This window comes from Chroicocephalus ridibundus, chromosome 6 (assembly GCF_963924245.1).
Source record: "Chroicocephalus ridibundus chromosome 6, bChrRid1.1, whole genome shotgun sequence".
Classification (NCBI taxonomy): Eukaryota; Metazoa; Chordata; class Aves; order Charadriiformes; family Laridae; genus Chroicocephalus; species Chroicocephalus ridibundus.
Genome location: NC_086289.1, coordinates 71,101,287 through 71,129,147, shown reverse-complemented (window position 1 = coordinate 71,129,147; position 27,861 = coordinate 71,101,287). Strand labels below are relative to the sequence as shown.

The window sequence follows — 27,861 nt, the reverse complement described above, 5'->3', positions numbered from 1 at the left end:
TCCCATCCTCCCCGCACACTTGCCCTTTCGAATTCCTTATGGGCCACCTCTGACAGTCCCTGGGGGCGATTCCTCTTCCACTCCTGCGCTAGGAAGAGGGGCAAGTGAGACAAACTAATCTGCATTTCTAAGTGCAAATAAAACCACATCCTTTAAACTACTGCATATAAACTGAAGGGCCCAATATCAAATTAAAACAAAATAAAATAATCTTTCACTTGAGCTGGTTAACATACATACAAAGCTGTTTGTCAAACTGCTAAGTGTGTAAAGAACTTTGCCGCAGTTTTGTGAGTTAGATTCAAGTTGCGTATTTATGAACAAAGGGGGTTTTCTATAAAGAAGTATTTTTTCAAAAAAGTGTTTCTGTATACGCAGTCTCTGAAGATGTTAAGAACACAATTTAACACTGAACAGAGAACAAAAACTGCGTTTTCTTCTCTGAAGATATCGGCTTGTGCATTTTAAAGAAAATAAATAATTTTAGTGGTGATTTTTAATGGTAAGTTGTAATACGTAAGACCGCTTTCATGAAACCTCCTATGACAGATTAAGTAACATAGACAAGAGACCGTATTAGATACCCTATTACGGATCTTATCGTAAGCACAAACGGTTGATGGATTTTAGCGTGTACCACATCTTACAGGACGAGTGACTTTGGAAACAGTTCTGTACAAAACCCTACAGCTAATGAAGAACTTGAACTGTGACTTGGTGCCCACATCTCAAATCATGGTCAAAATTCAGCTGTCCAGCTCGACGCTTCACCACACGGGGCAAGAGCGGGGTAAGCCCAGACACTGTTCAAGCTTAGATGTCAAATGCAGACAGAACAGATTTCTGGTCCTATTTATGCCTGAAAAAGCCCACCTCCCACAAAAGCCAAACAGATCCAGGAGGGAGGTGCTTCTCTGCTTTTAATTGTTGATTAAATACAGAATGGTAAGATTACACATTCCAAGATTGCAGTTCAGATCCCTTTATCATAAGCAGGGGAAAAAAAAAAAAAAGAAAAAAAGTCTCAAACCGCCCCCCCCTCCCCAGTCCTCTAACCGAGCTCTTCTCAGGAAAATGCAGGATATAGCGAAATCCCCATTTTCTGAACAGGGCTCCAAGCCCCCACTCTCTCTTCCCAGGAAAATGTCATTAATTTGCAGGCAATTTCAGACACCTTTCTTGTTCAAGCTGCTTATGCTGCCCATCGTGAAGCAAGGATGCGTGCTTAGCAGTTAAGGTATCAAGTATATATAGATTATACAAGCTATTAATTTCCTTTATAGAGTGTCTTAACATAAACAATTGCTCAGACTGAGCCGAGAGCAGTTGGCCACCAAACTGAAGAGAAACAAGGAGCGTGCGTGGGGGGAGGTTAAGCATTTCAGATATGCGACCATCTGTAGCATTTGCCTAGGACTGCCGATACACACTTCTACTAACAAGACAGATTGCAAGAGGAAAACTCTTTTAAAATACGGATACACAGATACTGAAATAAAGATATATTAACGTGCTGCATCTGTAGCAGGGTGTGAGGTAAGTTCCCTCGCCCTCCGTGTCAGAAATCCCAGAGAACGCGGGGGAGGAGTTGAAGAAACAAAGAAGGAACTCATGCAGAAGTAAGCGCAGTGGAGAGCACTGCTCTGAACTCCCAATCCCCAGCTCTGGCAGCTAAGATGACGTCTCAGAAGCGCCAGCTGAAAGAGGGCCTTGGTCAAGCCAGCTAGAATCGCATTTTATGTTTTACTTGAAGCTTTCTGCATCTGCACAGCTGACTGACACCTCACTGCTTACTCCTGTTTCATCACTGGTGTTGGAACGAAAGACAGAACCTACAAGGATGCTTTTTCTCCATAGGGCACGGTGAAACACGCTGGAGAGGGACCTCCATTCTGCAACATGCCCGGGGAACGCCAGCTGAGGGAGGTGTTTCTTAGGTTGCTGTGGTCTATCCCAGGGCATTCTCCTAGAAGTAGTTATAAGATTAGAACAACACTCCTGTGGGACCTGGGTATTTAAGGGCCAGACAACAATCCCACGCAGAACCCAGCATTTCGCAGTATTTTAGAGGTTAACACACAGAGGCCTAATATAAATGTTTTATTTAAAGTAAAAAGTGTGCACAAATAAAGGTAATGATTACACAACAACGTTCAAGACCATATGCCATATGAAACAGGAAAATAATAGTGACAATATTAATTAGCAGAGCACCCATAAGAATCCAACTCGTATACAAAGAGGAGGTTACTCCACATAAATACATGATGCTTCTGATGCAGACACTTTCTCCGAAAGACAAAGCAGACTGCACTGGACTGTCTACACCCAATGTCCCTTCTGAATATTTATGACAGTTGCTATCTGCTTAACAATGAAAAATAACTGTTAACATCATGGCACTTTGGAGAAAATTAAAGTTTAAAAATGGATTTACAGTCATTTAAGATGTTTGCCACTTAGCAACATTCTTAATGGTTAGATACGTAAATAGAAAAAGTATTTTTTCTGTGGCATTATCTATTAAAAGAAAAACAACAACTGTTGCTTTAAGCACAAAGGACAGTGTTTTACTCTATTATTCTTCTCTGATGAAAAGCAGAAATGCCCTTCCTTACCTAAAGCCATTTTACTTAATACCCCATGTGATATTAAGCCACTGTAAAGACAAGGCTTTTCTTGTTTGCTTTAAATAACTTCCAAGTTTATTATCAATTAAGTCCCGATCTCTAAACTACTCATGCGGGTGTAGAAGTCAGACACTAGACAATTAACCACAAGTTTAAAACTGCATGTAAGGAGTTCACTTGACATGAAAAAAAAACATGCTTAAGTTATTAGCTGCTCTTTAAAAGGAGGTTTACACCGATATTTTACATTTGAAAATATACAACTTGAGTTTAAGGAAAACTGATTTTTAACAGTGCGAAAGTTCAAAGCTTCCCTGAAACTGAGGCCCCTCCAATCACTTCCCAGTTTTGAAAACTCATCCCAGTATTTAAGTTTCCTATTCACGTTCCAAAGAAAAATATGAACTAAATACCATACCATGACACTACTGTGTATTTGTGCAATCCCTCTCCTTGAAGCTAACATGTAAGTGAAAAAAGATGCACCAGAAAATTTGTGCTAAGAATTTACAGTGTCGCCATACGAGGATTTTCAAGGAGAGACAACAGCCAGGCAGAAGTCTTATTAAAAGCTTCAGATAAGGTTTGCTAACTTGTGCTTACAGATACTTAAATCTGCTTTCAGTAACGCTTAGCATGCCTTATAGCTCTTACTTATAACACAGATTCTTTTCTTCAATGTCTCTTAATCCCTTTTCCCCAAAATAGTAAAAAAAAGTGGTACATTTGGCATTTCTTCGGCCTAAGACATTCAAAACTATTCCTTAAACATTAAGAATTATCTGTGCTGTATATTACACTGTTTACTAACATGAAATGTAAGAATCACAACCCCCAAAAGTCCTAGTTTGAACCGTTCTTTCCATTTATTCCAACTGTTTTACTAGTGACTTTGAGTCTACTACCAACATTTAAGGTTTGATTGTGATTACAAATCACCATCCGTAAGTGGAGAAGTTAAGGGAGTCATTGTGGACAGCACCTATTTTTTTTCCTAATGTGCTTTTTCCACTGGCAAAGTCGAATGCATTTCCAACAGTATGGCAATAAGATTAAAAACAAAAAAAAAAAAAGGAAACAATGCCCTTATTTTGGCCATAGCTGTAATGTATGCAGTTCTGATACAGATAAGACAGCAAGTGTAAAAGCAATAAATAACAGTTTGAGGTTCTACATCCATCAATATTAGCTGCCCATTACTGCTAAATTACACTCTGCAGATTTTAACTTTTTAAAGTATTAATTGAATTCCTTTTACTTAAGCTGACACTTTGTATCACGTACAACCCTCGCTGAAAGGGACAGGCTCAGAAAGGCACTCTCTGTGTATCACTGTGTAATTCGTAGTGTATCATTGCGGAGCAAAGCCTGTTGATTCTAATATCGAGTTAATCATCTCCTTTTGGATAGGATCAATATACCCTACGAAAGCAGCCATCCTTGACCTATTCAGTTTAAAAATCTGCTCTCCTCGCTGTCATCTCAATCTGAAGGGCAATAACGTAGCTCTAAGTCTAAGGAGAACAGGAAAATCAGACATTTAGAGATAAGAGATTTAAAACTACAGAAGTCGTATGGTCTTACTTTCCTTGCTGGAAAAATGGAAGTCCTTTAACGGTATTTTATTAGATCTCCTAGTGCAGTTTGCATTCTTAAAGCAATAAGAAGGTTTTCCTTTATCAGAACGCTGTATTGGCAGATTATACAGCCAGACCCCATTGTTCAGTCAGGAGCCCCAGAGACCAACTTCTATATTAAAATTTTAGTTTGGCAAGACTGTTGGAAAGTTTGACATTTTAAATCTGGCAGCCGAAGGTTCAAGCATAACAACTGTCCTGGACGACAATTAATACAAAAAGAATATTAGTAATTCACACTAGGTGGCAAGGGTAAGATGTTCAGTTACTCGTTTTATGCAAGTGCATCCAAATGAAGAGATGTTTATCCATGCAGGCACAGAGTAACACTTGGCACAGTCCAGAAATGGAGAATTCAGACACATTCCTCAGCTGACATCAAAAGAGGATTTATATATTCAAAGCCCTCAAATTCAGACTGGTCAATCTTCTTCACAATATCACTATTAAGATGAAAAAACAAGCATTAGTTCAGCAAAATTAAAAAGGTAACAATAGCAACTGATAGTTTGTCTTAAAATTTAAACCCGTACAGCAGATTGCAGTTGAGAACACCTCCCTTCTCTCTTTTGTCCCCCTCTATCCTTACAGTAGCCACTGTTTTTTCTGTAGCCCCTAGAACGGTAACAGAACGCAAACTCCCCCAGGAGCAGTGACTGGGCTGCTCCCACGCACGTATTCTCCCCACAAAGCAAGCTGCAAGGTTTGCAGTTTTAGAACTTTCCCCAAACAGTCAGTTTTGTAAAAACCTGAAAACACAGGGATGTGATAGATACTCCATCTGCATCAGCAACTTTTCTAAACTTTACTTGTACATTATGCATTTACAAAGGGATGAAGATGTAAATTGGATCTCAGACCTAATTAAGGTGCATAGCTAACATTTAATATTCGCTGTTTGTGTTTACATACTACATAAACTTTACACAAAACCCTAGAAAAATTCCTGAAATGCGAACAGCAGTGGTTCAGTCAAACTAGAAAGGCCCTTCCCTCCTCATCCCAAATCAGGGCCCCTCAGGGTAAGGAACCACAAATCCACTACCAAACCCAAACGCATTATCCTGCATTTTGTCAAGGCTTTTCAGCCAGGATAATCTCACTTGACTACTAAGAATTTAAAATTCCCGAACAAGCCAAACAAAGCACCTCCTCTTGTTCTGAACACCCAAGATGAATTCAATCTACACTCAACATTCTAGAAACATCGTGGCTTAAAGTAACGCAAAAATAAACCACTTGACACAACAGGTCTTTTCCTTCACCCGTTCATTTCTTGCAGATGATACCACTAAAACTTGTGAAATAACACTTACTCATCTTTCCCTGAACTAAGATCCATTGTAGCAGCTTTCCCACTGTCAGTTAATTTTTACATCATGCCAGACTACAATACTTCATCTAGACACGTTAAGTCTACCAGGAGGGTACGTAAAACAATCTTCTCCAAACTAACACGAGAAAATGTTATTTACTGCTTCGCGTATACTCTTTGTACTACAACTAGAGCTACTAAACGTTTTATAACTCCTTCATTGACTTATCAGAGATTCTTAAATGCTACATTACTTACTCATCATCTGGAGTGAGCTGCACAGGTTCATTGGTGAATTGGGAATCAAAGTTATCCAGACCAAATTCTCCAGATATATTTGGTTTAAATGGAGGCACCACTTGCTTTTGCTCCATCTAAGAATAAACGCACTTAGTGACACCAAGAATGAGTTACAACCTATTGAGTTATTTTTAAACAAGGCTGGAAGTTACTACTGGGTTTCTTTTGTATACTTTCTACAATCATTCTAATAATCTACCGTACTTATTGTGTGTAAAAGGGTTAAAAGATTCTGTATTGTCATTATGATGCATCTTAAGAGCTTAAGGTTTTTGAAGTTTTTACATCATCTCTCGTGCTCAAAGCAAGCTGTCAAACCATCACTGTACACAAAGTAAATACGCCAAGCCAGTGGGCATTCACATACCAGATCCCAATCAACGTTGCGAAAGAATGGATGCCCCTGAATATCCGCAAATCCTGTTTGAGGATGGCAGCCTAACCGTTCCTTTGGATCCTGTGCAAGGAAGAAAATATTTCTAAATGGGTGCCATGGCCTACACATGAGTAAAATACAAACATTACAAATCCCATGAGAAATGAAACACCAGAGTCACGAGGGACATTGAAGAACTAAGTTGGCATTATTTATTTGTGAAATTGTTTCAATTTACTGTCTGTAATAGGCATGAATATATGGAAGCCTTTAACGGAATTTTATATAAAGAACCATGCCATTTTTCTTCATTTTTATTCAGACCTGTTTAAACATACTATTATGTTTCAGAGCAAACTTGGTTAGATTACAAGTGAATTTGATTCCTCCCCCTTCCCTGAGCAGACTGTGCCAGGCAATCACACTAGGGTAGCAACTGCAGGTTACTGAGAAATGCGGTGGAAAGAAGGTTATTTTAAGAAGGCAATTCCATCCCCATGTACCTCTATGCACACACCACCATGGAGTTGTAACAGAATCGGTGTTCTTGAACAGTATTACTTTCTCAAAATAATTTAACCAACTGTTTTCTCCTGTACCTCTTTCTCCCCACTCATCTAACAAGAAATAAAGGTCAGCATGTGCTCAGACTAGTCCACTACCACGTATGCACCTTTTGACGCTCAGACTTAGTTAGCCACCAGCAAACAGTGTATTCTGCCTCTGCACTTCCCTCCGTGAAGTCATCAGAAGTTGTCAAAGTGATTCGCTAACCACCTTCTCTTTAAGAATCAAAATAAATCTGCTATTTGTCCAATTCCCCAGATTAAAGAAATCACTTGAATGATTTCTGTGCCTTTCAATTTGATATTTACTCATGATCTCAGCCTGAGAATCTGGAGCTTCAGGTTTTAAGACAAGTAGCTCAAATAGGGCCCCCAGTCCCACTGAAATTCTGATTTAGGCTCACACCTTTTCTACCCTGTTTCTGTATATGCCAGATAAACTACGTCTGCTACACATCAATTAGTCAACAGGTTTCAAAAAAAACCCAAAAAAACCCAACAAACCACAGTTGCTCTTGAGAAGTCTTAAATAGCCCCCTTTAGCTCTTACCTTATTGAGGAAACTCTTTAGAACGCCTGCTGCTTTAACAGAAAGGGATCGAGGAATTCGGATCTGTTTTTCCAAAATTACTGCAAGAAACAAGATTTACATCAGCCTTTGCATCTTTAAAGTTAGACTAAAGGTTAAGCAGAAACAAAGGACTAAAGCGTAGGAGCACTCATGGTACTCACCTTGGAAAAGATAATCTTCTGTGTTCTGATCGGGATTGTCAGAACTCCCAACAATATCAAACGGTGACCGGCCTGCCATCATTTCAAACATAAGCACACCAAGCGCCCACCAGTCTACGCTGAAGCCTGGAATTCAAATGAGGAAACACCACTGGAGATATTTTGGAGCAAAAATACCAATACTTTTGGGGCTAAAGACAGACACGTTTTGAGAAGAAAGAATCAATTCAAAAATTTAAGTATTGCCAGTCTTTCTGATTATCTGAACAGGTAACGACTGTACTAGACATTACTTGGTTCATTATGTGTGCAACAGGAGGGAATGCTGTGAGATTTGTGAAAGGGATGTCTACTCTCTAGGCCCTTTGCAACGCGTTTGTATCTAATACCATCATTGCTGACAAATATAAATCTCCAAAACTGAACACAATTCAAGACTGCAAGAGTATCATTAGTAGTATCTAAAACAGTTATAAACAATAATAAGTCTGGGAGACTCAAGCTATTCTTCATGACTGATAAAAAGAATTTAAAGTGTGGAAAGCAAGATAACTCAATTGCTTGGTGTGATGTTTTCTGCCCTTCCTTTGAAGGGTTTATTTACATTTTCAGCCAGGATGCTGAATTAAGACTGATCACATGTCTAATGGAGGTCTGTACTTTCCACCGATAAAAAACTTGAGTAGGAAGCAAGAGACAAGGTTAAAGTCATATGGTAGCAGTGAAAAAAATCCATTTACCATAATCCTCTCCCCGGAGAATTTCGGGTGCGATATAGTTCGGAGTCCCACAGAACGTGCTGGTTGTGTCACCAGGCCTCAGACCTTCCTTTAAGAAAATATGGGAAGAAAATACTTTACAGTTAGCCAAAGATCCCGCACTCCCCCTCTGCTAAGAACTTCCTTTTGATTTAAGTGTCCTGAACAAACTGCTTTCATTTTTGTAAACTACGCTTAAATGTGCATGCAAATGAATATAAAACACTACTTGCTTCAGAAAAAACAGAAGCAGGTTGCATCTAGAGTCTCAAGAGGATGGCACATACCTATTGACAACAACATCTTTTTAGGTTTTAGTTAGTAAGCTCCATCCCATCTCCAGCGATAGGCAAATGGGACTGACTGAGGCACGGTGGAACAGCTTACGTGACCGGGGTGTTGCAATGGACAGATACAAGGTTTTCAGAGAAGAGCATGGGATGCAGAATGGTGGGGAGAGTTAGCCAAAAAAGTTGTACAGTCTTCATCCTTGGAAGTTTTCAAGGCCAAACTGAATAAAGCCCTTAGTAACCTGTCCTCATCTTAGAGCTGCTTTGAGCAGCGGGGCGGATTAGACTTCCTGAGGCCCTTTCCAACCTGTATGACTTTATGCGTTTCAGTTGCTTGGCCAAAATTGTGACGTTTAAAATAGTTCTAATAGATCAGCATAACGGCAATTCCACAGCAAAGTCAAACCCGTGCTCCAGTGACAAAGTTTTCCTAGAGAAAACAGGAAGTGTCACGGAATCCCAATGGAAGGAAGTGTGACTGATATATTTCAACCTCTCTCTTTTTGAAATCAAGCTCTCCTGACTCTTTCAGCCTACCCCTCCCAGTCAAGTTGATACAGCAGCTTTATAGATCCAGTCTGTGCGCTTCGGCATTTCTTTTTCTTTTCTCCATTTGTAGAAGTGAAATGAGTACACAGCCTATCTGCGCTGTGTATAAATGAATACTTCAACATTTCACGTTTTTAAGTCTCTGCATCTTTTAATTTGCAAAAATTTCTTAATTGTTGATTTTACTGGTTAGCAAGAAACTAGAGCTTACCTTGCACATGCCATAATCTGTGAGTTTAATATGCCCTTCAGAATCTAGTAGCACATTATCCAGTTTTAAATCTCTGTAGATTATCCCCCGTTCATGTAAATAGTTCAATGCTAGACTGATTTCAGCAGAATAAAACCTAGTGTAGAAAGAGATATTGATTACTCAAGTAATCAAAAACCCAAACCACAATAGCATAGTCTCGGTGGTATGATACTTTTCTAAATATAATCCCCTGTATTCTATTATTTTTCATCAGAGAAGTGGATACGCTTATAATCATATAAACATTTCTACTCACAGTCACTTTAAAAATTATTTTTAATTATTAACATCTACTAAAATCTCATCCCTTTCATCTCACCATCTGAGATGAAGCATATGCACCAAGAGCTCAGCATTTGCCTGGACAGCTGGTCGTGGTTGTTGTAAGAGAAACACACTGATACCATTAGACAGTTTAGAAAAATATCATAAAAGTGTTTTTCTATATAAAAATTCAGAATCAGACTGAAGTCATCTAGGGTAATGCTAATACAAACAATAACAAGGCGCTTCCTATTACAGTTCCTCCTTGAAACAAAAATGCGGTAGCTTGCAGCATAAAAATGAGAATGCAGTTTCACGTTCCTTAAATCCTTAACATCTGGGGAGGATTTGCTGGCTCATCATCATAATCTCCGCACTACTGCACTGTGTCAGAAAACCAACTGCTTTGATTTAAGAAAGCTGGAATTAGACATACCTGGCATGCTCCTCCGGCAGCTTTCTCTGTCTCTGCATATGAAACATTAGATCTCCTCCATTTACATACTCTATAACGAAGAATAACCTGAAACACACAGGAGTTTGTTACAAATTATTGTATACAAAGCGAAAGAAGTTTGAGATGTTCCAGGTCTGTTATCAAACAATGTCAATTCAACTCCTCCCATCCCTGGTAATACGGCTGGTTTCGCCATTTTATTTTCCCTCCCTTTGAATAAATTCCCAAAGTTAAAAATCAAGTTTACGAAGCTTCTCTAGATAATTCCTTCGTTGCTAAAGGAAAGTAAGTAATCCTTCCCAAATTCCTAATCCGTTACAGCTACTGCTTGTCATTCTGTATGTGCCTATATAAGTAGATTCACATTAGTTTCTATGCACAAACCAGAAAAAAAAATAAAATCTCATTTTCCTTCGTGATCCCTTTAGTTTCCTTTGTTTGTTGTTAATACTATTAGTATATTACATATACTATTTCTTCTCACTTCCCTCCACCTGCCTGTCACCTTTTCAAACAGCAAAGATGTTGTTTAAATATACAATATTTTATATATACTGAAATTACTGTATAGAATAGTAATTTATTCTTCTACTGCAATCTCTTCTCTATATAAACACACAGGAAAATAATAATTTTCATCTCTATTACCCTGTTTTCCTTTCTAAAATTCCGATACTATTTTCTGAGTCTCGCTCAGAGACTTGTCTTCGTCTTCAGAGTCCATGCAAGTCTGAGATAAATTTCCTCGTTTTTTTGCGCTTCTGATTTCTCTCTCCTTAAGCCCTTTTTTCCTCCCATTCTAGGTTCTGTCTTCTACTTCATATTCTTAAGCCTTTTTTTCCCTGCTAGCTACATCTCTCCTCCTGTCCGGAATCCTTCCCATCATACCTACCAGTACTTTACATTCTTTTGCATCTTCCCAAGCTGAAAAGCTTAGATGAACATGGCCTTTTGCTCATAAAATGCTACATTGATTTACAGTACATTGACTTTTGCTACCTGCCTAACATTTAACGCTTTAAACAGGCCTTTGAGGTGCCTAACAGTGTGAAATATTTTTTGAATACGACTATCTTCTTATTATCTTATGACCTGTACCTGCTTTCTGTCTGGAAGCAAGAGTGTAGTCCGACAAGAAAGGGATGATTTGAAGCCTGTTCAAAGACGTGTTTCTCTGTCTGCACCCAATCAATATCCTATTTATTGAAGAAAAGCGACATTCAGAAAAGGATCATTGCACTTCTGAAGTCAAGTATTAATGACAATTAGCAGAAAGATACTCAAGCGTTTTGCCATCCTTGTTTTACTTGCAAGAAATTAAATATTATATAGTTCTCCGATGTGAAGTGAGACAATTTAGCATAGTCTGTTTTTTTCCTGTCTTGAGCATCCCGTACTTTTAGCTTCATTGTGTAATTACACTTGGAAATGAAAAAACACTCACGTATACGAGAAACTGTTGCAGATAAATGAAAAGTAGCATCAAGAAATGCAGAAGAAATCAACGGTACACGGAGAAATAAATGCAAAAGCTCTTGGATAGCAAACTGCAGTCACTTGAGTCTTTTCAGAACAGTGTAAAGAAACACAAGGGAAACTTTCAGCAACAAGAGGTGTTTAGCAGTTTAATACCCCAATTCTGATTAGTTTCCATCATCACTGTATAAGCTACACAATTTTAAGATGGAGGTCCGATTTAAAGAGCAATTAAAATAAACATTATGAGTTCTCCTTCGTCACAAAAACCCCAAACTTGAACATACAAAAACCAGACTCCACCCATTTCTTTTTCAGCCTAGCAAGCCAATGTTAATAGGAGAAATATGGAATACTGCTCCAAAGTAACGAAGCAAGCCAGGCTTATTAACTTGAATTCTGCAGGGGCACCGCTGCAGACAGTGCTGATCACAAAAGGAGACACGGGCAACAGAGGCAACGAGGCTCATGACAGAAACCACCGGCACAGGAGGGCGGCTGTGAGCTACCAGTCTGTCAATGAAGAGCTCAAAATTGATTATCTGTCTTGTGAACCTTCTACAGTACAGTATGTATAAGAAACCACATGTATAATTTTCAACGAGTGTTGCAGACCCAGAAGCCCAGCTCCCACCTTGTGATAGACACTGAAGCTCTTTGGAAGAGTTGCCTGATTTATTGATAAAAAGTTTGCCTACCTCATCATCATTGACGAGCTCTTTCTTCACCACTTTCATCGCATAAATGCGTTCAGTTTTCTTCAATCGAACAAGCAACACTTTAGCATAACTGCCTCTTCCTATAACACGGAGTAAATCGAAATCCTGAAGACCCAGACTGGAGGAAGCTTTGCCACTTTCTCTAATGCTCATTGCCTATTGATAAAGATACTTTGAAATTAGTAAGCAGGCTTGCCAATTTTAACAACTGCAACAGTTAGAATTTCAAATAGAACAGCAAAATTAATATAAACAAGTAATTCAATTAACACTTGTTATTCTTAAAACTGCACTGTCCTGGAAAGGAATGTGAGGGGAAAGAAAGGAGGCAGAGGAGACTTGGCAGAAACAAATAAAACTGGAAGAGTTTCGCATACTTTCTAAGTCAAAGCCCGTCTATACTTCTTAAATCAAAGCATATCTCAACTCAAAGTTCAAAATAAAACAGCTTGCAAGCCATGCATGCATACACCTGAGCGAGCAACCCAATGTGCTTTAGGTACTAGTTTTCAGTTTGTGACAAATTAAATTACTAAAATCCTGGAACTGAGAGAGACAAAGGCTTTAAGATCTCTGAATACAGTTTGCGTGGTTAAGATACTTTACCTCTTTTTCTTCACCAACGTGGTCCAAGCTCTCATGACTTGAGGGATTGTACGGAATCACTAGAGGTGCAAGAGAAAGTGATTAGACTCATGCAACACAACAGTACTTTCTTTTGCCTTAAAATTTCCCACACGCAAGAGCTCAATCAGACAGATATACAAATTAAATGTATCTATTTGTAAGTGTTCAAAACTCTTGGGTTTGTTTTGTTTGTTTGTTTTTTTAAACCATCAGAATCATTCTTTTGCAATACTACATTAATAATCAGTTATGGCTAATATAAACCCCTGTAATTATATTTGGGGAACTCTTCAGATTAATCTTGGGACTCCACACAGAAAATCTCGTGCAGAACTGTGTTTTTTTTGGTTTTTAAACTGATTATTGTCTATATCCAAATTCAAATGTTAGGACCATCACTCTGATTGCTACAAGAATGAACTTGTTTGGCTACCGATCCAGTAGAAATCCTGCTAATTCTGCTAAGGTTTTTTTTGTTTGATTGATAAGGGCTTTTCAAGGACACTGCTTACAAAGGAAAAATGTAACTGACAGCCTAAATTCTTCCTTTTTAGCCAAGTTTCTTAAACTGATAAGATATGGAAAACTAAGGAATTTTTATATTTATATCCCCCCTAGCTTTAAGAAGCTGTCTCATTTTTCTTGTTCTATGAACAAAAGTAAAGAAGCGTTTTTAAAATAATTTACTTTAAGTTATTCTGTTTTATTTTAAAACCCAAAGTTCCTGTTTCAGCAACTTACTGTAATTTAAAGAAAAGAATTATTGATCTTACCTGATTCTACATTATCTGGATGCACCGAAGATGGATCCATAGGCATTATTGGCTCCTGCAAATATGCACGGGATTTTTGTAATAGATGGTCCAAGTGTGAGAGATTATTTTAGAGACAATAAATGAAATAAATGACCCCTGAGGAATATAATCTAGCTACTTTTTAACTTGATCAGTTAACATAGTTACTGCTCTAATCCATCCACAACAGAAGAAGCCACTGCAGTCTTTATTTTACCTATTTTCCAGAAGTTATGACCTGTTTCCAGAAGCTGTTGAAGTGACAACTTCGTACAACAGAGAAAAGAAGTATAGCAAATGAGAAATGGGAGAAAAGCTCAAGTACTTCAGCAGTACATATATTAGTCAAATGAATTCACAAGATTTAGACTTGGAGCTGTCTGCTTTTAATAGAAGCAGTAATCTAAATTTTTCTGGGGACTTAAGAACTAAAAATGATTTAATTTATTGTGAAAAAAGTCAAAACTTCTGCACTTCATCTTCCTTTTCTGTAAAATGGGAGATAGCCTGATATTCTAACAGATGTCTAGAGAATTTATTTTACCTGTAATTCACTTAAAAGATGCAAAATAAAGGATGATATGAATATTACTTATGTTTATATTTGACACAGGAAAAAATATCACATGTGGAAGTTAGACTCATATCTTGCCACTAAATTGCCACAGTACTAAGTGATTCCCAAACTTTCTTGCAAAGTGTCACAGTAACCATAAAGAATCATGTTTCACCTACTGTGACTATTTCCAGACTATAGTTTGAACAGCATCAGGATTATGGGGTTTTTTGTTTGACTGGTCAGTTGTTTTTTTTAAAGACAATTTTTCAGATAAGTTTCACTTACTGGTTGTAGTGTATGACGGCCACATTCAATACTGACAAGTTTGTGACACTTCTTGTGAACAAGGAGTTTGCAATTGATGCATTTATATCCCTGGCGACCCAGGCCCCATATTCGGTCAGTGCAGATGGCACAATGAGCTCTCTAGAATGACAAATCAACAAAACCGATTAAAGAGCAAAACTAAACAATAAAAACTATTCGGATATTTTTTCATTAACAAAGAACACAGGACAGGAGATCAGAGAGAGATCCTTACTGAAGGTTCCACTATACCAAGAGTCTCTATCGGAAAAGTTTAAGAAGAAAGGCTAATTTGCTATGTGTCTTGTCATCTCTCTGTGTAGAGGAGTCCTTACATTTGTACGGAGGAAGACAAGAGAGCAAAAGCTTCAACACATTAAACCAACAGATAACAGGAAACGGGAAGATCACCACTCACTGAGAGACATTCACAAAACAACTCAAAAAAACCATGAAAACAGGATGCCTACAAAAGCAGGAGTGGAAAGTGATTAAACTATGGTGCCTTGACAGCCTTGGACCAGGAAGAGGTTAAGAAAAGGAAAAAAAAAAAAAAAAGCAGAAGTTAGATATGAAGGATGCTCAGGATGAAGTTTAGTGGAGACAATCTCAAGCATTAAGCACGGAATATACTAAACTTGGAAAAGAAGGAAAGATTACTGAAGCTGTCAAGGAACCTGGCTTATTCAAATATTTTGGGTTTGGTTCTTGCTGTTGCTTTTTCTAAATACAGCAGAAAGCCTTCTCGGTCCTTAGCTCATTATATTTGACCATTGCTTCCTGAAAATATTACAAATGGCTTGTTATTTTCAGTTGATTACGCACCATAATAAGCAGGCTGTTTGGAGAAACATCTCAGTTTTTCATTTAAAAGGTCTGAAAGAAAAGGCTGTGCATCATAAGTGAGTTCAGACCTTTTTACTCCCAGAACTTGAAGAACTGAAAATGTACTTTCAGCTCAGTCATCCAATGCCAGTGTTCAAGTTTGCCCTCTAGGAAGGTTTTAAGGGAACACAGGAGCATTTATAGAATTGATATCATGGTTTCAGAGTACATGTAAAGTGAATTGCAACTAATTTTTGTTTTGAGGTCCTGATAATTTAATAGCGATTAAGTTTCCCAAAACTACAGGGTTACCAAAAGTCCACATACTATATACAAACAACAAAAATAAGAATAAAACTACCGTATAAGTTTTCAAGGCAGTGACACTGGAATTACGAAAATAAGACATCCCTGTATCATGGTTTTAAGTACCCAACAAGAGTCTCACCCTGTTAAATCGTTTGGCTTGGAAAGTGTGACCATTTGCACAATAGAGCTTTCGCCACCGGCGGGCGCCTCGGCGATAAATGGATTCTAAGAGGAAAAACATACGATTATATCCATAAAAATATAAACACAGAACTACAACATCTTCTCATGGACGCATCTGTGTAAAGTGATTTACAAAGTAAGGTTTCACTTCTGCACCTTACAAAAACACAGTGTAATGTTCCAAGGATCTTTTCCATTTTTGAAAATTCTGGAGAAAATTTGAAGTAGAATATCCTGATCAATTCCAAGTTAATTCTGCTTTTCCCAAATTAAAAGGAACAGTGAATCAAGAGAAGGAAAACTGCCCAAAAATACAAACACTCGTGTGCGAAGTACACGCCTACCTTACCTAAACTTGGGGAGGAACTGTGGTAAAAGGGAAGAAGGAAAGAAGGTGAATTTCGGGAGTGTGCCCTGATTTATAAAGATTGCTTGCACAAGTCCTCTATTGTTTTAGATCCACAGCTGCCACTGTTTAGTTTTCTTCATTTTTATTTTTTATTATTAGAGGCACGTCAGGAACCAAATTGAAAACTGGAATACAAAAAACTACACCGAGTTGCAAATCTATTTCTGATTCAGTCTGCAACCTCATTTTTTCCAGAAAAGCAGCATTATCCATACTGACAGAGTTAACTTTTGAGCATGCATATTTACATTTGTCAGAGACTTGGACATCAAGCTGACGGATGTGTGTGTACATAACATACACATACTCTTTCATAAAACTTTAAGACAGAGGGAAAATTACCCCTTTAACATCTAGTACATTAGAGATTTTTGGAGGATACTCCTGATAGTACGTAAACAGTTTAAAATGAATTAACACGGATCTCTAAATGGTGACATGACAAGTCATAACCATTGGTTACAAGCCTTTGTTCACATTAGTCAGCCAGCAATCTGGCAACTACCAAAAAGACAGGAATAGGATAAAAAACTGTCACAATAGGAGAGGCAAAAGCAAGGAAAGCAGAGTGACATGGATAGTTAACAGGAATGTGAAATGCTTATTAACAATGATTCAGAAGTGACAAACAACAATTTAGTTTGGCAAGACTATCTAGTCCTTTAAAATATTTAATTTAGAGATCTGCATTATTAATATTCATAAGTGTAGGATGCCAAACCACAGAATATCAAAATCTTCTAAAACAGGAAATCTGATTTTCTGTACTTCCTAACTAAAATAAACTTTTAAATTAAAATGTCTACTTACTGTCTTCTCCTGGACAAGGCATGCCAGGCCGTTCTGGTACACAGGGAAATACTGCAAGAAAAAAACCATTAATTTCTGATTAATTTTTATTTCAGACAGAAAATAAATCTTTAAGTTAAATACAACACTTCTGAAAGGCATCCAACCATTTCCAAAGACAGCACAGACAGCATTTTAACAAAACCTTGTGCAACAGCTGGTGAGCTGAAAAGCTGACGCAAAACCCTTTTGCTGGACATAACAGCAATATATATGAGAAATACAAGCAAAAAGCAGGATAAACCAAGTTATCTCCTAAAGAAAGTAACTATAAAAAGGTAACGATTCTGATTTCTCATGCGACCAGTCACCACAGTCAGTATTTGGAAATCTTGGCTATAAAAATATTATACTACAGTATCCTAACAGCTACGTATGATCTTGTCTACGTTAGCGATTTTTTTCAATTTAGTTTCTGTAACTGTCAGAGAGAAGTATAACCGGGGAGAGATAGCCCGTGTGCCGACTTAATCAGAAGCTTATTAAACACAAAAATAAATGGAGAAAGGGCAGATCAAAAAGCATACTGAAGTGATATACAGAGAAACAGATTACATTCTTCTTTCACTTTTAAAAAAGTCTTTGTGGGAAGCTAAAAACCTGTCCCTTCCAAATGAGCGGATGGTGAACTAGATTTTTTGCATCCTTTTAGAGAAGGACCATGTTAAGACACTGCAGTGTAACACACCCACTAACGCTCTTTACAGCGATCCCCTGCTTTTCTGCTATGATCTCTGTTAAACTGAAATCTATCTTTAACGTGGAAAAACTTACAAACAGTAAGAAAAATACACTGCAGAAGCTACCAAAATAGGCATATAGCCCTGCAAACTAAAAATTGAGCAACTACGCATCAAACAGGGGCATGATATAATAATAGGTTCATAACTGGTCTCAAGTACTTAATTTCAGAAAAGTCAAACTTTTGAGTAATCTGGCATCACAAATGGAACTCATCAACTTTTTTTCCTAATACATGCTGTTCTATAGCACTTATTAATAACAAAGTGCAGGACTCTGTAATAAATATTTTCTACCATTTGTTGTCGGCAAGCATATGAGAGCACTTGTGATGAATGAATGAAAGAGGCAGGGGCTGTCTTTCATTAATAAACTAACAGCGGAGTATTTTTTCCTCCCTTAATTTCATAAAGAATATTTATGAAGTGCTGACACCTAAACCATGTGGTGCATGGTCTTCAGCATCCTCTTGACAGAATGCCACAACAGGCGTTTAATTGAGGAGGCTGGGCAAAACACACAGATAACACAAGGTCAGAATTCTAATTCTTCACAGGCGCAAACACGAGAAGTAATATAGTAAATTTCACCATACCGTGAATTAAAAGTTCTGAATCCTTGTTTAGTTCATACAACCGAAAGGCCTCTTCTAACTCCAGCTGAGAAGAAACTGTACATGGATCTCCTGGAGAAAGAAAAGAGAACAATTCAGAACTCAATCCAATTAGTTCTCTGCCATTCAACAGTTCCCTCACGGTCGGTCCTAAGATAATTCTATAGCAAAACGGAACAATATTCTCAAGTGGGGTAGTATTTATTTTTAAGACTGTTCAGAGAGTACATCTGAAAATACAGTCATATTGAATGCCATCAGGGAAAATAAAAATATGAGATATTCTCAAGAGGCAAGCAGATCATAATCACAAAATATCATTGGTTTGGTCTGCTACAAGCGGGGTTACACATCATTTCAGTACAGGAGGTGCAGGTTATCTTCCTGCACCTAAAATCCTTTAGATATTCCATTTTATTTCATGGATTTTTAATTACAACTGAGTCAATTCTATTTTCACAGCTGCTTCAACGTTGCCAAGACTCTAAGCAGGAGGTCCAAAAGCAGTCAGATCTCTAGTCTTTCCTCAAACCTCATTCAAGACATTGGAAAAATCACGTAACCTAAATGAAAACACACCATTTTTCTGATTTTAACTACTACTGTCATACTCACAGGACTATTTGAAGTGAAATCCCCTAAAGAAAGGGCACCAAGGCAGGAAAAAAGTATGGGTTGCTTGTTTTGGTTGTTGGGTTTTTTTTTTTCCTTTTTTTTTTTTTTAAAACAATTGCAGCTTTTGTTGACGATTTAAGATGGTGCAGGTTATCATAGAAGCATTTGTGTGTATTTTAAACTCTGACAGGACTGCGTTGGATTGCTCTAACAAATCTGTGTTTCAGAAGTAATAGTTTAGGACTGACTAAGGTCTCTTTGTAGATATCTACTTTATATTTATAAAAAAATAACATGTATCCACAAAGGTATTTCAGAATCATTGAACAACACAATTACATCAGGGCAATTTTGGCGTATAGGTAGGTTTAAACCTAGGGACAGGGGTAGGTGAGGAACAAAGGAGATCAGGCTAAAGATCTGCTGTATTCAGGATCAGAAGCAAGAAGGACCTTAAATTCCAGCCATGGTTCACCCTCCTTTGGACACACAGCCTGTACCCGTTTCTCAAGATTCCTGTAAAGATTCATGTGATATTTTTAACTGACCTCCTGTGTCTGTCAGTGTTTGGAAACTGCTATAAAGACTGAAAAGCACAGCCTCTCGACAAAACGTTTTCTTTGGTGTCTGATGCAGATTAGTAATGCTATAAAAAAAATTATCCCAAGAGAAAAAACACTGTTCAAAATAATACTACAACTGAAACATTTTTAAAGAAATGTTGAATCTGAACCACCACTGCCCCAAAGAAAGAAAATACTTCTGGTTATTAGTTCATATTTCCCCCCCCTCCACCTATACAAGATGTTCTGTGTGAGAACACAGGATTTGTGCCTGCCTGATCGTACTCCAGCACGTGAGCAGAACAAGCTTCTTTCCAGCCAAAATCCCATACAGCAAGTCTACTGTCATACAACATTTCCAATTTTTAAGAGAAATACTACTTTCCACACCCTTAACTAGTAAACTGGTTGTGGGTGACTGAAATGGAGGAAGGCAGAACAGTTCCTGTCTCAGATGAACAGAATCCAAACTGAAAGTCTTACTGCTTGTGAGTTTTCGGTCAACACCAGGGTTTGAAAGCTAACTAGCAACAGTCTATTAACTCTTCGCTTTTTGTTTCTGCTACAAGGTATCAAAATTAATACAGGCATTGCTAAGGCTTTTGGGCAGAACCAGGCACCTAGCAGGCAGCGGGATATTTAAAACTCACCCCACAAAAGTTTTTCCAGTTAATTTGTTTTGTTTCTAATGTATCCATTCTTTTCTATTGCTAAAATATTAGTACTAAATGTAAGCTGCCCATTTGCAGCATTCTGTCTTTATTCTTTTCTGCATGTCATAATCCTCAAAATTATTATTTGAAGGCAGCTGTAGACATTTTTCACCATACTGCCTCCCCCCTGCAATTAATTAGCCTATCTGGACATCAAACTGCCTACCCATTGCACAAACTCACACAGCGCAGGGCATGGGGGGAGGAGAAGGAACAACTGTATTTATTCAGACTCACTATGAGAATCAACAAACCAGTTTTTCTTCATTTGTTTCTGACACCTGTGCAAACAGTTTTGTGTTTCTTTTTGGCAGAAGAAAAGGAGGCTCTCAAGAACAGACACCCTGCTTCAAATAGGAACAGAAGGTTTATAGACATTTGTAGGAAGCTTCAGAATTAAATCTGATTCGCATATTAAGTTTTTATTGGTGATCACAACTTAGCTGACAATGGCAATAGCGTGTAACTGACCCTCTCGGACTCACAATTTCACTTTAAAATCTAAAGGGGGATAACAGAAGTCTTAACCCACAAAGTGCTTTTAGTGGTGACTAGGTATATAAAACAGATGAGCTACAAATACTCTTTCAACAAGATGAGACTAATAAGAATGTTGCAGCCATCTAAAGAAAGCTGAGATAAAGTGTCAGGAAAATGTTTACTTTGGAATTTTATAGCAAGAAACAACATACTGAACATAAACACAAGGCTAGTTTCATCCTATAGCACATTTCACAAGACATGGGTAAGATGAACTGACTGCACACAGATAAAATAGAAGTTTGTCTAAAATCAAATCAAGTTAACTCTATTTTCCAGTTGAATCCAACCATTTTTTAAGCGATTCCCCTCAACTGAATTAGGTCTGCTGTTGTATGCCATTACCCCTATGAAAGGGAAGTAACTGTACAAGATGCTCTGCATCTTGCAAAGACTAAAAAGACATTTAGTAAGTGACAAATAAAAATCTCAGTGACAATTCAGTTAAGTCCCATGCTGACTAAATTGCTTGATCAGGTAAGTAGTGAAAAGACAGCCAGGATATCGTATCTTGTCTGATACTACAAGAAGCATGGATAGTAGTATAACAAACATCAGACCACTGCACACACATTTCCTCATACTATTACTGAAGAGCGAACTACAGCTTTAGTGAAGAGGATACAATACAGGAATTTTCCAAGCAAGCAAATTATGAATTTCTAGAAAGAATACCAACTGAAAACACTGAAGATTGGTGGAGAGAGGAAGGGAGGAGGCAGAGGTCTTGGCAAGAAGCCACACATTGTAGATGCAAGAATTACTCATGATAAAGATGAGGGATTTTTTTTAAACGCACTCTTCATTACCAGATTAATTTTTTCCTCTACTGACATTAAACTGGAAGTCAATGATTCAAGCAAACATAGATTGCTTGTGAAAATTGAATCCTATGTGAATACATGAAAAAAACATTTTAACAGCAGCATTCCTTATTTTCAAAAACCCACCTCTAAAGAGCAGAAATTGAGACAAAACTGTTCCTTCAAGTAAAGCATTCAATCGGCACAAAATTTTCTACAAATATTTCATTAAGAAAATACGTACTTCTTACTATGACTGACTCTCCCTCTTCAGTAAGAAGTCTATTATCCTCAAGATAAAACAGAACAGCTAGCTTACTGTGGTGTAAATGTTCAACTCTGCACAGAAGGTTTGGTCATAAACACTGTTCATTTTACTTTACTGCATCTGCCAGGTGTAAATAACTCGGGAATGGTGAGAGGAAGGAAAAAAAAAAAAAGGAAAGAAAACCAGCTCAGATTCCCAAGACCACATAATTTTCAACACACCTGCCCATACAGCACTTCCAAAAATCAGCTTTGGTCCATGTTTAGCTTTAAGCTGTGAATAAACTGGCACTCGCCCAATTATGAATGGGAAAGCTGTGAGAAGGGGAGGAAACAGTTCTATAAGCACCATTTATGCTAATCACTGCACACAAACACTAATCACTGCCGACAAATCACTGCACATTATGGCCTTTTATGTATTGCATCAAGTACTTAGCATACTAAAATAACTCAACAGCTATTTCATAATTCAGACATCTCTTTGGTGTAGCTCAAAACCTAGGTGCAGAATACACCGGTTCCACAAAGAAAATAGGAACTACAAATAACCTTTTCAAAAATTGCATACAGCTCAGAACTGAACTACATCTGTTAAGTAAAAGGGAGAACAGACGCTGAACATTTTTCATCCAAGGCAAATTTTAACATGGATAGGGTAAGCACCAGAGACAAGAAGAGTTCTCAGCCAAGGCTGTTACTACTACACTTGGATGAAAAGCTACTTGGACAAGTAACTTCTCTTTCAATAGTTAAAAGAAGTTTTACTAATAGTTACGTGTTAATAGGTTGCTGATACAAACACTCAAAATATAATTGTTATGGTTACATATACAACTCAATTATATATTAAGTTGTATCAATACTGTAGATAAATGCTGTGGTTTGTACCATTTAAGATTAGCTTAGCTCTCAAAGATTTAAGACTTAAGGGGAACCATGTGCCTCTCCAGCAGTACAAAGGAATACTCCATTCCCTTCCTAACACACAGTAACACTGAATTCATATTTTGATAATCACTGAGTTTTAATTTATTTGTTTGGTAAAAAAAATAGAGCTCTCCGTGCTAAGTCATCTGAATGACCTTTCCATTAAGATATACTCTAGAGAGCTCTAGCATTAATTTTAGAGCCAGATTTACTATTTCTAAAAACGTATTTATGGAGTATGTTTTATAAGCTTATGTTATGAAGGCAGAGGGAAAGGAAAAGATGAAAGGGAGAGGAGAGCTAGACAGCTGAGGAACGTATCAATCAAATATTTGTCATAAGATCAAGCACCAAGCATTGATTTACCTTCTTCATCAATCCATTTCATGGTGAAAAGCTGTTCGTTGTCAAAGGAGCACATGTCTCGAACTTCATTGCACAGTCCCTCAAATGAGATGGAAGGTTCAAAATACGTTATCATGATGTCCCTGAGCGAGAGAAAAATAAGTTTGAGGAATTATACTGCAATATGTAGCACTTGATCATCACCTCTAATGCCTTCCATATACCACTAATATAAACCCCATCCCTGCTGCAGCCCCCTGAAAAATATTAATGTTGTAAACCATTAGCATGTAAATTCCCTTTCTGTAGCAAAGTCAGGCTCCAAGTGATTTTTATTACCAACTAGTTGACATTTAACCCTTCGGGTATCTGCTTAAGAAAAATTAAGATTTAAATGCCCTAATACCTATGAAGTGAGCTGCAGCAGATATTAACCACACACAGGAATGAGTTACAACAGTGGAAACTGAAGAATTAAATGCTGGAAACATTTTGAAGAACATTATTAATGTGTTGCTGGGTTTGCCTGCTCTTTAACAGTTATTTTGTTATAAGATATCAAACCATTGTAAGAACATATACATATTCTCCAGCTAAATTTTGATTGTGTAGATGTTATGAAAAATTAATTAAAAATATTAAACAGGTTTCCTAGCGGATTAGGGGGGATGTTCCAAATATTAAAAGTTCCTTTAAAAAACAGACCCGTGATGCTTCACTGCGACAGGGAAGGCTGACAGAGAAACATGTATTTAGGATTAAAATTTACTACTTCACTGTTATGCAGAATGGGTACTTCTGTTATAATTAAGAGTTAGTTAACCTGGTGTTTTAAATATGTTAACACAAAATGCTAACCCATTGTCTTGGTATTTACTGGGCTTTACAGGGGACCAGGTGACTCAGGGTTGCAGTCCTTTAAACAAAGGATTTCAGAGATACGGTTCAGAGGAAGGTGGAGGAAAAACAAGAGAGGGCTGTTTACAAGACACTCTTCAAACACCTCGCATAAGCCAAATGTTCAAGCTATGAGACTAATCTTCCCCAAAAACCTCTGCCAGTTGGGATTTGTTTCAGTTGATGCCACCCACCAGCAGTATTTGGTGGTGGGAAAAAAATAATTGAAGCAGCAGACAAAGTTTGGATCTGGTCAAAATTCACATCAGCATACTTACCAGACTGAAGCGTACATATGCAGCAATTTAAACCTCTTTGAATCATCTTGTGCATGGGCAGAATGGTATCAAGAAGGTGACTTAACACAACATACTGTGGTCACTGAACCTGAACCACTTTCAGGAGTGGCAGAGAACACATGTGATAAACATGCTTGCCTGAGGCTCCTTTAAGTTCAGCAGCATGAATAAAACAAACTAGCGATTTCTAAGCACTCTAGAAGAACAGCTAGCCTACTTCTGGATTTATAAGCATGAACATGGTTAGTTTAGTTAAGGGAAAGATTTCAGTAAATGGTTAGGATAGTAAAATGACACCTCTTAAGTAATCTGAATAAAGCAGTCAAAAAGTTGCTACATTATTTGTTTGCGGAATTGCTCCTCTTCTTTCCACATGAAACAAAATGCAAACCAAAACAATATTTAGACCCCAATATTTAGACACAGTACAGTACTTTGGGGCAAATGGGGCTTTGTTTGAAACACCCGATTGCACCCGTCCCCCAAGACAAACTGTGTTCTCTCCGATACAAAGTTCTCCCTTCGCATCCTCTCTGAAAAAGCACAAGCTGCGAACCCAATGCCAACGTTTGTCTCTGTTACAGACACCCAGGCATCAACCAAAGAGAAACCCAGGAGCCTACATTAGGAGACAAAGTCTTAACCTGTATTTCCTGTTTGTCAGGGAAGGAAATAAGGCACTGCTTACTTAGCAACTTCATTCATTTTGTGCTAGAGTTTACCATCCCTTCATTTATTCCCATTTTAGTGCAGATATATTCACTTTGGAATATTTTCTTAAACAAAAAGTTAAGTTCTGAAGTCAGAACTAAGTATTTCAACTATTGCAGTTTATTTTGTGATTGAACTAGTCAGTAATGGGAGAGGGTATGTTAAAAGAAGTGATGATTACATGACTATTATTGCCAGACAAGCAAAAAGAGTTAGGTGATAGACCACAACCTCAAGAGACTGTCATCACTGATGCTCTAGCAAAAACTGAAGATTTAAAAAAAAAAAAAAAAAAACAGTATTAGCAAAAACAGTTCAGTAGGTTTCCAAATTTGATAACTCAAGTCCACTTAAAACAGATTTACCTGCACTACAGTGAAAAGAAAAAGTCATAATGTTAAGATGTACCGAACAGCCCAGGAATCCTTCCATATCTATAAAGTAAAAGCTGGTACCAAGTGAAAAAAAGCCACTCTTCCTACTTGTTGCTACCTTCAAGTAGCAAAATAGTTGTCCTTCAAATAAAAGGAGTTTAATTATTTTAGAATTTAAGAAAGTTCTCTAAATTACTACTCAAATACCTCCAGCAGGACATGTATCAGACAGTTAAGTACATTTGGAAGATCTCACCCTCTCTGCTATAAAAAAACCACTAATCAGCCTTTCAGACAACCCTAGCTAATAGCAATACACAAAAAAAAAAAAAAAAGGAAGAATGAATAAGGTTCTACAAGCAACATCTAGCACACTTTTCCTAATACGTGAAGCCAGCTTTACATAAGAAAGAAACTGAAAGATTGCAGGTCTTTCTACGAGCTTTATTTTGCCATTTTAACTATACTGATGACACTGACAATTTCTACTGAGACAGGTCTCACTTCCAGGGCGGTTCTGTTATCACACCTTTGCTTTAAAACGTGCTTTCCACATTTCTTGCACCTAACACTGCATTGATGATGCGGTCATTGGGAAAAAGCTGTATTCACTCAAGCTAAGACATAAAGTTAAACTCTACTGAGAAGAAATTTGGCATTTTAAACAAAAACTAGGAGGCTAAGTTAAAGAACAAAGGAAAGTTAAGGCGGACCACAGCCTTGCACGAAAAAATACAAAATGCTTTCTTTCATTAAGACATGGGAAAAAATTTCTTGACAATAGCCCTTTCCTTCCGATGAAGATAAGCTTATGCCCTGCTTTTAATAAGCATGTTTGTTATAAAGCTATTCTAAGGCACAATGTCCTCATTTGTCTCCTGAAGACACACACAGGGAATAACAAGGAAATCTGATTCAAGCACACCACCATATCTGGATGCATCAATTAACTCTATTAACTATTAGCTATAGAAGCACCATTTTTTTAATAATAGGTCTTAATCGGGGACCTGCAAGTAGAAATATGCAAATAAACAAGAGAGAGATTGTCCTGAACTACTTTCAGTAGAAATATTGTCATTTATAGCTCCCATAAATATTAATAAAGGATCATTTTATTCGTATTAATAAAAGGCTTGCTTGAATCAACATCCTGCAAAAGTAAGAATCAGTAAAAGATTAACCATAGGAAGACAGGGAAAATGCAAATGGTAAATCTAAACACGAACACTACAGAACAGATTTTAAATATCTCTAGACCTTATCACTACCTTCCCCACCTTTCCTCTGAGATCAAACAGCTTTTCTCATGCCTTTTCTTTTACAGATCATCCAACAGTCACAACATCCTTTAACAAAAAGAAAATAAACACCACCTACAACCAACCAAATAAACAAAACAAAAAAAAAAAACCAACGCCAACAGTTAAATGCAACTCAATATTCATATTGTTTTTCACTTCTGAGCTTAAACTTCTCTGGGAGAACAATAAGCTGCAAGAACAGGGACTACACTGCTTTAGATTTCTCCACCTGCGGCCTAACATAGCTATCACATATTATATATGTGGAAATATACAGATACATAATCGCATATTATCTACATATCCACATATTTATCACACACCTGGGTCAGTCATTAAAGCTTTTGACAATGTCTTGTTACAGCTCATGGAAATTAACCTGTACCAGACTCCTGGAGAATTCTGCTGGTTCAGTATCATTTCAGTACCGTAACGTGCAGGCACTGCCATTCAGAACAATTTGAAGCATCTCTTTCCCCCGTGGGAGTCTGAGGTCTCAAATTGCCTGCTCCTGCAATCTCTTTTTCTGGAAAAAAAAATGTAACACCAGAAAATGAGCCAATGCTGAAACTGCAAGAAGGGGTGAAAATGCGTTCATAGGCTTAAACCAAAGCTTCCTTAAGCTGAACACTCTCCTATGTGGAATTTGATCCTTAACAGACAATGAAAGCCACTGAGCTGAAGAACTGACTGGGAAGTGCTCAAGACAGAAAGCAATATAAGGAAAGGATGCAAGAACTCAAAAATTCTTAAGAAATTAATTTCCTGGAAATATTTATGGAGGCACATTTTGATTTTACAATTAAAATGGAAATCTCTCCCCCCACTTTTCCTACTCACATAAATGTATTAAAATTAAGAAAAGAAGCAAGTTTAACATGTATCATGAAAGGACTGTCAGTATTTTTCATTTGCACCAAATCAAAGTGAAGGTGGGCAAAGCATTAGTAACCTATGCCCTTA

The 27,861-nt window shown here is 37.6% G+C and overlaps 1 protein-coding gene across 3 annotated transcripts in view; it reads right to left on the bottom strand.

The window, feature by feature from the left end:
* Positions 1–2,085: 2,085 nt before the first annotated feature.
* PRKCI (protein kinase C iota) overlaps positions 2,086–27,861 on the bottom strand; it is a 31,991-nt gene continuing 6,215 nt past the window's right edge. For 2 of the 3 annotated variants that reach the window (XM_063340080.1, XM_063340078.1), the window contains exons 2-18: positions 23,335–23,456; positions 18,520–18,609; positions 17,145–17,195; positions 15,882–15,967; positions 14,588–14,728; positions 13,723–13,777; positions 12,929–12,987; positions 12,302–12,478; positions 11,226–11,323; positions 10,107–10,193; positions 9,365–9,500; positions 8,297–8,384; positions 7,557–7,682; positions 7,375–7,454; positions 6,250–6,339; positions 5,841–5,956; positions 2,086–4,710 (exon numbers count right to left, since the gene is read on the bottom strand). In XM_063340080.1, the coding sequence (XP_063196150.1) occupies positions 4,623–4,710; positions 5,841–5,956; positions 6,250–6,339; positions 7,375–7,454; positions 7,557–7,682; positions 8,297–8,384; positions 9,365–9,500; positions 10,107–10,193; positions 11,226–11,323; positions 12,302–12,478; positions 12,929–12,987; positions 13,723–13,777; positions 14,588–14,728; positions 15,882–15,967; positions 17,145–17,195; positions 18,520–18,609; positions 23,335–23,449 (1,683 nt within the window). In that variant the 5' untranslated portion in view covers positions 23,450–23,456 and the 3' untranslated portion in view covers positions 2,086–4,622. Of the gene's footprint in view, positions 4,711–5,840; positions 5,957–6,249; positions 6,340–7,374; positions 7,455–7,556; positions 7,683–8,296; positions 8,385–9,364; positions 9,501–10,106; positions 10,194–11,225; positions 11,324–12,301; positions 12,479–12,928; positions 12,988–13,722; positions 13,778–14,587; positions 14,729–15,881; positions 15,968–17,144; positions 17,196–18,519; positions 18,610–23,334; positions 23,457–27,221; positions 27,425–27,861 lie in introns of all 3 variants that reach the window. The other variant, XM_063340079.1, reaches the window with a different exon arrangement.